The sequence below is a fragment of the Wyeomyia smithii genome, chromosome 1 (genome assembly GCF_029784165.1).
Source record: "Wyeomyia smithii strain HCP4-BCI-WySm-NY-G18 chromosome 1, ASM2978416v1, whole genome shotgun sequence".
NCBI lineage: Eukaryota > Metazoa > Arthropoda > Insecta > Diptera > Culicidae > Wyeomyia > Wyeomyia smithii.
The window spans coordinates 149558100-149572856 of NC_073694.1; the positions used below are offsets into that span (position 1 = coordinate 149558100).

Here is a 14757-nt window from a genome sequence, read left to right on the forward strand (position 1 = left end):
ATGGTGATATGGCCTCGATAGCACGAATCGCCTGATATCAGGTGATATGGGGTGTAGTGTGAACGGGATATAAAGTGACTTTAGTGTATATCTGGGAGGGAGAAACGGATACGAAGCTATGGGAGTGTCAAAATGAACCAGAATGTTGACTGTCAGTTTGAATCAAAGGAAAAAAAACTGTTTTTTTTTTGTAATGACTATTGTAATAACTGAAAGGTACGCGTTGCTTGAAAAAATATTCATTGCAAACAGTTTTTGTATTCATTGTCGTTATACAAAATATTTTGGTTCATTTTTACGTAAAATAATAAATTTCATAAGCTTTAAGTAATAGTCATTATTGAGTACTTCGATTATTAAACTTGCTCTTTACTGTATTTAAGACTTTGGTTACAATTTCGAACACACTTCATCATGGTCGAATGTTGATTCTCGTTTCACAAAATAATGAGATGTAGGACTGTAATTTTTTTTGTAACTGCATGAAACCCCGAAAAATATGCATCACAGGTTACGCTCTCGTACACATTTTCTGAAAGCCTGTGCAAATATATATATATGTTCAAAATTCTGAAAAAAAATTTATGCAACGGCAAATCGAAAAAACGCAGACTCGAGAAATTTGTGTTTTACAGACAAACTTGCAAATTTCTAGGGGTAAGACACTATTCACATATTGCGAAATATTTCCAATATTCAATGAAAAAAGTATTTACCGTTCCATTTTCGAGCGCCCCTCTATCTATATCATGGACCTTTCCAATCGTGCATGTATTGGTGCACTTTACACCGTGTGAGTCGGATGGAAAATGAGGCCAAAAAAGTGTTGTCAAAATGCCTGCATTGACTGCGAATATATTATTTCCTTCCGCTTGTGTGATTTGTTTACGGATATTCACTTACAAAACGATTATATGATTTCCAGTACCGAGCAACTCAAAAAAGACTACATATTTCGATTTTCCTAACCTCGGTAGAGTTGAGCAAGAGTCATTTATGAGGCAAACAACCCGAGTTTAGTGTGCGTGGCTGAGCTGCCAGAATGCTCTATAGCTGATTGCCGTTACATTATCGTTGAAGGATGTCAATTGACAGATAAACGATGAATATCAAAATATATCAACCAATATCGTGTAATATTATCGAAATATTTTTCATGAAAATAAAAGTGTCTAGCCCCTAGGCAAATTCAGTATAAACCATTTTACGAACTGACAGGTTTCACGGATCCTGCTGATATTGATGCTGCTTTTACGTGCGTTATGTCAGCGTTTCCGAGCATCTGCCAAAATTTCATTCATGATTTGAGTTCAGAAACGTCTTGTAAAATGGTCTATACCTGATGTTACTAAAAACTTCGTTTGAGCCATGCATTCGTTGATTTATTTATTTATTAATTCATTTATTTATTTATTTGTTTGTACAGTCAACAGGTAGAAACAACCCCAATGACTAAAACGAGAACTAAAGTTAACAAGTAAAGACTAACCTAAACAGACAACACTCTCAAAAAGTTATTTCTAGTTACACGTCTAGACAAATTAAAATCGAAACATTCAAAACAATTGTCGAAAACGCGACACATACATTTCATCGGTTCGTGCATCCCGTAGTTCGTCCTGGATCTGCCTGTACTAAGAAACGTATGGGACCGAAGAGCACGTCTACGGGTGTTTACGTCCAGACGACTGAGAAGCTCGGGGCAATCTATATTAGAAGTTAGCGAGTCGCTGATAAAACAGGGTTTAGCGACATCTCTTCTGACGTCGAGAGCATCCAGATGTATTAACCTGCAGCGCTCAGTATATCCTGCAGCGCTCAGTATATCCTGCAGCGCTCAGAATATATCCTGCAGCGCTCAGTATATCGCGTTACAGCAAAAAGATAGTTGCACGCTATCAAAAAATGATGCATGTGCGTGTTCTCTGTTTTGAGTGTAGTATTCGATTTTCCCTCCCAGATGTATATCTAATATCATCTTAGCAATAATCAGGATCCACAACACCCCCTTTCGCCCCTAGAATCATTCTTTTAGCCGGTTGGCGTCCCGCGATGGAGATAGTCAAATCTCTAGTCACTTTGAACCAGAGATTTTGAATATTATCTTCGATCTAGAGTTAAGTATCTCTGTCGATTTTTTGGAAACTGATGCGTCCAACAGATCTTTTATTAGTCAACAGCTATCTCTCATTTACGTGCCTAATTTAGTTGTGAGCGTTTTAAACTACCTGGACTGCGTTTACTTTGAGCATGCGTTGTAACTCTGTTGAAAAAATCTGTGGTAATTTATCACTCATTCTATAAACGTCAAAGCAAATTTTGTGAGTTCTCAATTTGACACTCACATTGTATCGTCAAAGTTTTGACAGCTCTGAAGGAAAATTTTTGGAGTCGAGCATAAATTTTACTCAAATTTTCTTTCAAAACCTTCCTAAAATGGAGTGAATTTGTGATTGTCAGGTTCAGTACATGTCTGTGTAACGTTTTACATTGAAAATCGGCAGATCTGTGTCCGCACTATTGTGTCCGGACGAATTCCAGTTTTTGCCCTTTCATCGCAACCAAGCAGGCAAGCAAACGAACGACAGTCGTCACACACGATTATTCTGCTGAATTGCGGAGGAAGAGGTAACAGCACTAGTAACAACAAAAAATAGCAAACGAAACGCAAAAAATTACACCCAGCATCGTGGCTATCCGAGAAATACAAGTTTGCTAGAATTTTCATTGCGGCTGAAAAGCAGCAGATCTGATGACACAAGCTTGTGTGTTAGTAGCATTAAGAGAAATGAAAAAAGCGCTTCCAAATCTGCTTAATATAATTCACCTCCGGTAATGGTCCTCTTATTGAATCGAATTGAATTGGTGGTTCTATATAAAATTACTTGAAGCGTTCAGTTATGAGTTGTATGTAAATGCAAGTTTCATTCAATCCGGCAGATAACTACCGATCAAAACTTGTCACTGTTCCTATCAACGATCATTGTTGTCACAACACATAGAATAACTGTTTTAGCAATTTTGCTGCTGTGGAAATGTAGACTTGCCGTCTCATAGCCTCGCCTTGTGACATTCATGTTTTTAATACGAATGAATTAAGTTTTCTACACGTTCTACCTGTGTTGTTTCAAGGCTTAAATTAAGTCGGCGTCTCTGTCGTTTTCAACCAGACATTCTGTTGAATTTTACAATTCTGTTTTAGGTAATCTCCAACTAGGTAGCTGAACACCGCTTAGCTTAGCGGTGTTGTATTTTGCGAAACAGATCCGGTGTAAAGAGTGGCGAGCAACGAGTCTTGCAGATATTATGCAAACAATATGATTGAGTGTAAAGTTTAGTGACATGCCACCTTAATAAGTTAACTACAATGCATTTGAAACATTAGAGCAAAAAGGTTTAAAAGTTGCATTTTTTCTTGAGAAGTGGTTTAAGTGTGGTTATTACCATTAAAGGTGTACCTATCACTGTTTCTAACAATTATGCTACTTGTGCAAACAGTACAAATTTTTATTCAGAGAATTTATACGACTATTTTATTCAATTTCGGATATTGAAACCGCAAACTTATAGAATTAAATATTTACAACAGAATATTCATTACAATAGTCGGAGAACCAATATACGAGCCTCTGTTTAAATTTGTAGCTTCCTGGTTTTTATAAATTCATTTTATCTGGTTATGGCATTTTAATTTTCACCAATTTCAGTACATATATCGTTGTATTAGATTTGTTTAATTCTTAAAGATTAATTAATAGTTTTTTTTTTGTATACTTAAAGAATAGTAAATCACTTTCATCAGCAGGTATAAATATTTGGCGCAATTTATAGTTATTCGACTTTTGATTAACTAAATAAAACCGGTGGCCATGTCCTGCCAGCAGGCTTCACGTGTACAAGAAGACCCATATGCTTTTACGGAACCGGCTCCTCTGCAAGCAAATACTTCAATTTACAAACATCCGCATCCAAATAGTAGTAATGCGTGTTCCGGTGTAACTCCAACGGTAATACAAGCAGGAACCAGTTTGCTTACCAGCAACAACGGTGTCAGTCATGTGGTGCAGGTTAGTGTTGTTATAAGATGAGTTAGACCGCGTTTAATTTTTTTTCTTATAGCAACGGGTTTCGACCGGATCGTCAAAAGTGACACCCCTTAAAGTAACTCTTGTACAGTCACCATCAATGACACTAGCAAAAAATCGTTTCAATGGCGCATCTGTTGCGGGTAATCCGACTGGAACAGTTTTCCGCACCGTTTCAGTATCTGTACCGCAAGCCACAACCATAATGCAAAGACCAGTGGCAAGCGCGGTCTCTGCTCAGACAATAATGACTACATCTGCGATCGCAACTGCTAAACCTGCACCCACAACAGTATTTACGAAACCGTTTCAGGTTCAGATTTCACCCCAGCAGATAGGAAAATTTTCCCGGCGTATTTTAGCTAGCAAGTCGCCTAACATTTCACCGGTTGGCTCAACAATTCAAACGCTTCGAATAGTAAAAAGTGCAAGTCCACAGCAGCAACAGCAGCCCATTGGTGGAAGACCTACTATAACACCAGATGCAAGAAGATATCTCAATCATTCCAATAACAGCATCTTGGGTAGTCCTATAACGATACCAGCAACTCCTGCAGTTATCACTGCAAAAGCTGCAGGACAAACTGTCTCTGTTCCGATTCAGGCGATTTCACCGACAAAAATTCGCTTGATTCAGCCACAGTCCCAAGGAAAAATTTTTCTTCATACCCCCAATAGTACCAACAGTTTGGCAGCCGCCACACATATTTCTAACCCGGTTAGCATAGCAGCCCTTAGAAACTCTTTAGTGAAGCAGAATCCTTCTCTAATAAATAAAATTCCGCAAACGGTTGCTTCATCGCAAGCAGCTACTACTTTACAAGCGAGCAATACCACAATTCTTCCAGCGTTTAAAGCGTCACCGATAACTACAACATCCAAACCAGCGGTAATTAGTATCCGTCGAACTTCACCACCAACTGCAAACCGGCCAATCGCGCAGCCATCAGCTACTATAGTTAGCTCGGCTGTATCTGCTCCGGTAGCAGTGGCCACCCAATCACCGGTTATCACTTCAACAATTTTGACAACGCCGGCAAGAACGCTCATTTCAAACACACCAACTGTACAGCCAATAGCGCGGTCTAAAACGCCGACATCCATTTTGAAACCTCAAGTTCAACAACAGCAACAGTCACAAGTCCAAAAAGCGCCACCAATTTCACAAGATGATATTGGTTTTACAATTCCTTCATTCGTAATTCCAAAACAAGTTCCCAAAGTGGAACTTCCAACTGCTGCTAAGCCTATACAGCCAACCATGCCGATCCCAGTGGTGGCTCCAAGCTCGTCCGCTGACAGCAGCATTCCGTCCGCTGAAACGAAACAATCTACAAAGTCCAATAAATCCAGCCAATCACAACCACAAGGAGCTAAGCGTACTAAACGATCATACAGTCGTTCTTCGCATCATGAAACCCTTGAGAGGATATCTACTCCGGCAAAACGAGCAACCAAAGGGGACCATAACGAGTCTGGCGCTGATTGCGGTAAGCCTGTACCGGCTGTTCGGTTTCCTAAATGGAAACCACCGGGTGCTATCGCAATCCCTTTGAACCGTGAATGGCACGCTCCTGGATCCTACATATATGATATCGGTACGCCTGGTTTGACTTCCCCGGCCTCGATTGGTCACTCTGATCTAACTCAACAGTACTGGTTCGAAGAAATGTACGCAAGTAACGAGCTGGACGCAGCTGAGGCAGCGACCCCACTGGGTATGAGATCTCGCAAGAGGCGGAAGGCAGTGGTTAACGAGGAAGCTCAGAATAAATTACTTTGGAGTACTACCGATGCAGAGAGCGATCTAAAACCGCTTAGCCGTGATGAGCGGCTGGAGCTTAAAAGAGCGTACCTTCGACGAAAGGCGGTACAATACTGGAACGCACAACAACTACGTAGGGCAACACCGGCCCGAAAGCGTCTCAAACTAGTGCGAAAAATGCTTGCCCAATGGGATGAACAGCGGGAAGCTACCTTGAAAAAGAATGGGTGAGTTTGCACAAACATTTAACATACCTTCACATCGATCATGAGAACAGAATTTTTCGCCTGTTACTGTTTTTGTTTTTCAGTGTTCCATGAGTATTCGTGACTAACTTTTCGTATTCTTTTTTCAGGAATGCTGAGCAGTCCATTTGCCAACGGCCAGAATGCAATCAAGTGGCACTGTTAGCAACAACTCACTGCTATCAGCATATTACAGACAACCATGAGCAGCGCCTATTTCAGCAATGTACGGCCAAGTTTTCCGATAATAGCCAGTGTCGAGTACCGGTATTCGACATTAACCATGAATTGATTTTGTGCCGAGAGCACGCATGGAAGCATGATAACCACGACAAGATGTCGGCAGAGGTAAAATTGCTGAAAAAACCCCCGGCAAGCACTGCAGCCAAAAAGAAAATGCCGAAGCTCCCATCGGTTTCGTCACCGGTTGTTATGAGAGTTGCACCGGCTACAGTGACATCAACGAAAGCCAACAAGAAGAAAAACAAGAAGAAGTTAACACCTCTTCAGCAGCAGCTGGCTCTGCATCAGCTACATTACAAACAACAATATTCAAGTATTATAAACACAAAACCGACTGTACAGACCCCGGCGTATGGAATTACGTCTACCATCGGTAACGATCAGAAAATGCAATCAATCCTACCTCGTCAAGGGAGTAATTCATTGCATCAACAACAGCAACAGCAGTTTAAAGTTCAATCGCATACATCTGCACCAGGGGGTTTAATTCAGACGGTTTCCGCGTCGCAACAAGCAGCGACCGCTCGTAACGTTCACATTCCCTTGCTGCAGCGTCAAATTGTCCAACCCTATCAACAACAACAACAACCAATCTTAGCTGTTACTCAAACCCACCTTAATCTTCATCAACAACAGCAGCAGCATTTTTCTCAGAATCGTACAGTTAATCGAAACGAAAATATAATGTTAAATTACGCTGCTCAGCAATCACAGTCCGTACATCAGATATTAGGTAACAGTAGTACGCAAGATTTGTTGAACATTTGTGAAAACAGTTCGGCATATGCTAGCTCAGAGGATACTGGTGTGGGTGGTTTATCAGAATCAGAACTGATGGTTGCGCAGGATGTTATCGGTAAGTCTGCTTGTGGTATTTCAGACTCCCATGGCTCAATATCGGTTTTACCTTTGCAGAGGAAATTCCTTTCGAGATCGGTAATCTAAACAACGTACTGAGCCAGCTGCCACCAGACGCATTTAACGAGTTATTGTTCAGTGGTAAGTAGCCTATGGTCATGGTAAATAATCAAAAGAGCTATCATTAACCTTTTAATTCACTACTAATTCTGAGAATGTTTTTAACAGTTTACTTCTAACATTACGTTTCGACATGTACATTTTAAAACAACGAAACAGTGTTTTTTGATCAGCAATGTAGTCCTCCTATGGCGTTCATGAACTCCGTAACACTGTGTAATCTCTTCAGTATTTTCCGTATTGCCACAAATTGGTTGAACTAAAAATCATATCGGTGCTCTACATTTGACACTAGTGTCGTTTTCGTTTTCGCGGTGTAGCTACACTCGGACTACACTTTTGATAAAGTAAATGTTTTATTTCACTTTCCGGACTGCACTTTTTCTGTCCCGGACTACACCCGAAAAAAGCAGGGCGTACTGTAAGGAGTTACACACACATTCACACGTATGAGTCAAAACTGGTTTGTTTTGGTTCTCGTTCCACGTGGTAGCGTCAGGTGAACTTTTTTTCAACACAATTGCGATATGAACATATGAAATGGAAACGAGACAAAATGACGATGGCAATAATCTAAGGGAAGACAACTTGGTATAGATTTGCATCCACTTTAGGAACCACTCGCTGATTGGTTGAAATTGAAAACCACGAGTGCGTTAAAATTTATTATCAGGCTTGCTGGCAGTGTTGCTGAACAACATGGTTCGTTGTTTTGATTTATGTTTTTTAATGATGTCACCTGTTATAATCTAAAATAATTTCAAGTGAACATTAAAAAAAGTACAAATATGGGCGTAGTAAGAGATCCGACTTGGATCATCACTAATATCAATTACTAAAAGATCCAAAAGTGCGCAAGGAGTGATTACGGTTTTGCGTGAAGCATAAAAACAGCATACCACTGCTCAATGTCGGGAGTAAATAGTGTTGTGTGAGCTTATTTCTACTTTTGAATCCGTTCAGGATTAAGTTTGGAACATACCCGTTGAGGCATATTGCTTCTGCGGAAAGTACAATTCAGATGAGTCAATGGATGAATCATAATCATTGATGGATGACACGTTCGATTTTAAGTATATTAAAGATGCAGATTCTCCGGTAACCCTCAGACGGTAAAACTATCGCCTGCAGGAGGAATTGTGCATAATGGTGATGATAAGCATCAAAACATTCAATTATTTTCCGAGTGAATGGCATCACTTACGAAAAATACAACAGGAATCATCGAGGTGGATGAGGAAGAAGAGTAAGAAGCCAGATGTCGCCCCTTAGGCAATAATGACCAAACAAAACAAATTGACAGCTATCCCTATTGTTACGCATACCAATGCAACTACACCAGGGGTCTGACGTTTAAGGAGTATACTGTATCCGATATCTTAATGCAATATGGCGTCATTTTTTTAGTAAACAACTTCAAAACTATGATTTTTATCGTCCACAGTGCAGTTTTAATATTAAGATATATTACCGTGTAAATGGTGTTACCAAAATTATCACAATAATGATTGTCATTACTGGCAAATTTTGTCGTGTCTTGCGATGTCAGTGGTACCGCAACGTCAGTGGTACCACAATGTCAGTGGTACCGCTATAAAATTTGGTAACGCGACTTTTATATCGAATTTGACGTTTATAGCATAGCCCTGAGCTACACTGAAAATGTTTTATTTATGTCGTTTTCGTTTTCGCGGTATAGCGACACTCGGACTACACTTTTGACACCGTAAATGTTTTATTTCACTTTCCGGACTACACTTTTTTTGTCTCTGACTACACTTTTTCTGTCTCTGACTACACTTTTTCTGTCTCTGACTACACTTTTTCTGTCCCTGACTACACCCGAAAAAAGCAGAGTGTATTTTAGAAAGTTACTAACACATTCACACGTATGTGTCAAAACTGGTTTGTTTTGGTTCTCTTTCCACCCCGACCAACCACTCTTTAAGTTTCTTCATGAAACGAGAACGATCGCTATCGATTAGTTTTGAACGTATATCGATTGATTTCAGTTGTTGTCGTTTCATAAAGGTGCATAAAGAGTGGTTGATCGGGACGTGGTAAAGTGTCAGGTAAATTTTTTTTTCAACACATTTGCGAGATGGACATATGAAATGGAAACGAGACAAAATGACGATGGCAATAATGACCAAAACAAAACAAGTTGACAGCTATCCCATTATTACGCATACCAATGCACCTACACTGAAAAAGTTTTATTTGAAGCTGCAAAGTGTAGTCCGGATAAAGTGTAGCTACACCGCGAAAACGAATCCGACATATGATTTAAAAGCTGCCACAGGAACACAGAAACGGGAACAACTATAGATGTAGAATGCAGAGATGCCATGTCAGTTTTTCAAAAGTCTTCACGTTCCGCGAAAATATGTCATCACATGTCTTCCCACCCGAAGCGCCTGGTGAAAACCGCCCGAGGGCTGGAAAAATTACCGGCAAATTGAAAACTGTCGAGCAAAAAAAAAGGTGCAATAGAGGCATTGCAAAATGCGGGTCATTATCACACATTTTCCAATGTCTTCACATATTTTCCAACTTTTTCATTTTGTCTTCACGATAAAAGACGTCTCCATCGTAGGTTAAAAGTCTTCCATTTGAAGACAATATGTCTTCCAATCTTACATCGCTGGTAGAATGAAGGATTTATATATAGACCTTTTTACGTATGGAATACACCAAGCCCAAGTGTTTCAGCAGCTGGACAAATATTCAGTTGAACACTCATTATGTGTTTTAAACTTGTTTCTGAATAAATGTTTTCATTCGCTACCAGAAATCGGAAGAAGCTGCTGAACATTATTGACCAAAAATGGTAAAATGTGATAAAAGTCGAAGCAACGAGATGCGATGATTTACAGTTTGGAGGAAACAAAATCAACTTTACACGAGTTTACACGTTTACTAGTGTGCGTAGGTGGTAGTGGTCCCCGTGACTCTGTGGTTAGCGATGTCGGTCGGCTAGCTCTCCCACACGGTTGGGATATCGGGTTCGATTCCCGATCGAGTCAAGTAACTTTTCGAGCTGAAAATTTTCTCGACTCAGCACTAGGGCACGGTGTATCGTTGTACTTATCCTACACATGCAAAATGTACCAAAAACAATATCGATAACGAATTCTCTCAACTATAATCTAGTTGATCGAGACCGCTATTAGCCCCAAGGCTAAGCGTGCGCTATTGTAGTGTGCGTAGGTGAGAAGTCACTCATCTCTATAGGCCATTTCACTGAATCTCTTTAACCTCACTTTTCTGACAGTTAGTGGTAACTTTCTTGATGTTTTGAACTCTGAGCTTTTTTTCTGGTGGAGCAATCGTGTGCTTAGTAGAAATGCTGTTCAATTAATAGTTGTTCCTGGTGTACTGCTACATCACGTCAGGGTATTTTGGTCACAAAAAATGATCTATTGTAATTAGGAACTAAACTGCTAATTAAGAACTAAACTGGCCTATGACTAACCGTCATTTGTCCTTGACCTCAAATATGTTGTTGACATCAAGGCTGAAAGTTTTCAGCGCTGTTGCATGAAAGTGAAAATTAGCCACCATAGACCTTTTTACGTACGAATGTATTAGTGCACCTAGTTGAGGAAAGTATTTACAAATCGCCTTTTTGTTTGCTATGCTATGTTTTTGGCAGCTGGACAAATATTCAGTTGTATACTAATTATAAGTTCTAAACTCGTTTCTGAATGAATTTTTTCATTCGTGATCATGAATCGGGAGAAGCTGCTGAACATGATCGACCAAAAAGTCGAAGCAACGAGATGCGATGATTTTCAGTTTGGAAGAAACAAAAGCAACTTTACACGGGTTCACACGTTCACTAGTGTGCGTAGGTGAAAAGTCACTTATCTCTATAAACTAGGGATACCATCCGTCCTGATTTAGCAGGACATGTCCTGATTTTGAGATCATATTTGGGCGTCCTGATTTATTTTTCATATTCTAGCATTTGTCCTGATTTTCATAAGACATGCAATTATCTTCAATCACCAAGCTCATATTTCAAGGCACAAGTCGGTGAGTTTTTAACAGAAACGTGAATGTTGCCTGATATTAGAAATTGTTGGAGATTGCCCAATATTTTTTTTTCATTTCTGGTTGCCAGTTCGAATTCGTCGCTGGTAAAAATAAAAACAAAAGGACATTTTTCTCCGATAAAATTCTTAAAGTAACATTTTATGAGGTAAAATTGTAAAATTTGAAGTGATGACCGTTTTTCGGGCTAAAGAAATAAAGGAGCTTATTACAGTCAACAAGGTGAGCAGCGAGTTACTCGCCTGGCCAATTTAGATATAACAGATGGTGAGTCGGCTGGATCTCGGACGAGTAGCTCGTCTGCGAAACTGCTCCACTCAGCTGTCACCAGCCAAGTTTCACTCGCGTTTCCTAATACAACATTTTACTCGTCAGTGACTCTATGCGAGGCAAATTGCTCGCCTCGTTTCTTGTAATCGGTCCCAAAATCTGGAAAAATCTATAATGCAGAATTGAAATATCTGGGAGATCAGATATTAAACCTATCTTGATACATGTTCAATAATGTGAATAATTCTGATAAATCTTGATACCTGACTACACAACGCTCACTGCGTAAATTATTTCTTTGGTTAAGCCTGAGTGAATAGTGTTAAACATTTGACAATTTTTATATGCAATTTTAAACAGTTTGCGTGTGCTGAATTCTTTGGGGACATACAAATTCCTTAAACTTCAAATTTGCTTGATAAAATTGGATCGTTCGAGATACATGTTGAATAAATTAACAACCGAAATGACAATGAACTCATGTCCTGGGCTCAATCTCATTTGTGCCCGCTGTCATTTGCCAGATAAAGATGTATGAGAAGTGGCGGTGATATGCTCTTTCGTCAAAGCGTGTTCGTTTGTTATTCACTGTTTCAAATTTTCTGAAAATTTATTATTTGGAGTTTCATTGTGTGTACTGTAATGTTGTAAACTCGGTTTGTGTACTGTACAGTAGCATTACGCGACTAGTGCTGAATAAGGAAAATGCTGCCACGAAAGAAATATTAGCGTTTCATTATGATAACCACAGCAAGCGTCACGTTGATAACGTCATTTTCCTAATGAAACGGTTAATATCATTTGTTTAGATTTTCAGACAGATTTATTGCGTGACCGTGAACGATGCGCGTGAATTATTTCATCGGAGTGTTTCAAGGGTGAAATCCTAGTTTGTTTGGAAGGGCGCTGCGTTCATTTGAAGTGAAAATTGAAAAAGATTTTCTGTAATTTTCACAATTCCAGTAGTGAAAATGATTTTTATCAGCCCTATTGACATCACGAGACCTTGTTTTGATGTATTATTTTTGAAATTAATGACAAAGATTCCCGAACACCGAGCCAAATTACACTCATTCAATGTTGTGTTTAATTTGTTTATTGGAGCAGTCCACGCAACTTGCTGATCGATCGTTTTCGATTTTGCTGAAACTTTTCACAGTTGCTCGTTTTTGATAAAAAGATTATTTTATGATATCAATTCTTCATGTAGACTCACGACTGCTGTTTTAAAAGGGCCTATCCAAAATGGTGGCTGATGGATACAAATTTCTATATCAGAAAAATGACTTGTTTGATTGAAATGGTGTCTTAAGTAGGGATACCATCCGTCCTGATTTAGCAGGACATGTCCTGATTTTGAGACCCATTTGGAGCGTCCTGATGTATTTTTCATATTTTAGCATTTGTCCTGATTTTTCTGAATGATGCCGGATATTCAAAAAAGTAGCAGATTGTTAAGTATTTTTATCTTGACTCCGGAAAGAAACGAACTTATTTCGAAAGAATTTTTTTTCTTTGATTGAATCTTGACGAGAGAAATTGTCTAGTCGTTTAATCCGTTGAACGTTTTTTGACAATAGAGTGTTTTAAGGGTATGTATATTATTTTTTGTTTGATAAGCAATGTCAAAGAAATACATATTCCACAAAAAATTGATTTTCAATTTTTAACAACTGTAAGTGATTTATAGACAAACACTGCCGTCAAGAAATCATAACACAGAGATGCCAGGTCATTATTCAAATATCTTCACACTCCATTAAAATGTCTCCACACATAAGAAATTTGAAAACACGTTAAAAAAAATTCGAAATTAGGACATGACTTTTCATTTGGCATCCCTGTCATAACATGCGAACCCAGGGCTATATTTCCACAGGCAAGCAGCATTAATAGACCATTTTACGAATTGACAGGTGTCACGGATCCTGCTGATATTATTGCTGCTTTTACGTGCGTTATGTCAGTGGTTCCGAGCATTCTGTCAAAATTTCATTCATTAATTGAGTTCAGAAACGTCTCGTAAAATGGTCTGTATCTAAGGGGCGATATCTGGCTTCTTACTCTTCTTCCTCATCCACCTCGATGATCCCTGTTGTATTTTTCGTAAGTGATGCCATTCACTCGGAAAATACTTGAATGTTTTTAATGCTTTTCTTTCATTGACCCAACTGCATTGTACCCTCCGCACAAGCAATATGCCTCAACAGGTTTGCTCCAAACTTAATCCAGAACGGATTCAAAAGTAGAAATAAGCTTACACTACACTATTTACTTCCGACATTGAGCAGCGGTATGCTGTTCTTATGCTTTACGCAAAACCGTTTTAACTCCTTGCGCACTTTTAGATCTTTTGGTAATTGATATAAGTGATGATCCAAGTCGGATCTCTTACTACACCCATATTTGTACGCTTTGTACTTCATTTTGGATATTCACTTGAAAATATTTTATATTATAACAGGTGACATCATAAAAAAACATAAATCAAAACAACAAAACATGTTGTTCAGCAACACTGCCAGCAAGCCTGACGATCAACTTTAACGCACTCGAGGTTTTCAATTGCAACCAATCAGCGAGTGGTTCCCAAAGTGGATGCAAATCTATACCCAGTTGTCTCCCCTTAGGTCTGTATCACTTTGTGCTCTGTCAGGGTTATATTTTCCATAAGCAGAAATGTCATTCTGTTCTCTACTAGGGTTATATTTTCTAGCAGCAGAAGTGTGACTTTGTTCACTACTTGCCAGTTAGTGAAAATTTAAAAAAATCTAATTTTTCAATTTAAAAATCAAAGAAAAACGAAAGAAAAAATTCATAGTGCCTACTGAAAGTTCGGCCATCGATTAGTATAAGAAAAAGCAGGTATTTTTTTAAATTAAAACCCCCTGTTGTTAAGTTTATTTCAAACAGTTTACTAGTGTTGCAATTTTCAGGTATCTTAGGTATATTGATACCTCAAAAAATAAAAATACCTTAGATCAAATTTTCGCTGGAAAAAAATTGTCCTGATTTTTAACTCCGACCAAGTTGTAACCCTAGTCTTAAGCAAATTCGCAGGTAATAAATTTACGGTTCTAGAAACAATATATACACTATAAAAAATTTTTTTCGT

At 38.8% G+C, this 14757-nt stretch overlaps 1 protein-coding gene across 3 annotated transcripts in view; it reads left to right on the top strand.

Moving 5' to 3' along the window:
* The first annotated feature begins 2354 nt into the window (after nt 1–2354).
* Nucleotides 2355–14757, top strand: part of LOC129726784 (uncharacterized) — a 31263-nt gene continuing 18860 nt past the window's right edge. Inside the window, exons 1-5 of one of the 3 annotated variants that reach the window (XM_055683882.1) lie at nt 2355–2628; nt 3803–4067; nt 4120–6077; nt 6206–7194; nt 7254–7337. In XM_055683882.1, the coding sequence (XP_055539857.1) occupies nt 3870–4067; nt 4120–6077; nt 6206–7194; nt 7254–7337 (3229 nt within the window). In that variant the 5' untranslated portion in view covers nt 2355–2628; nt 3803–3869. Of the gene's footprint in view, nt 2629–3780; nt 4068–4119; nt 6078–6205; nt 7195–7253; nt 7338–14757 lie in introns of those variants that run through there. The other 2 variants (XM_055683874.1, XM_055683891.1) reach the window with 2 other exon arrangements.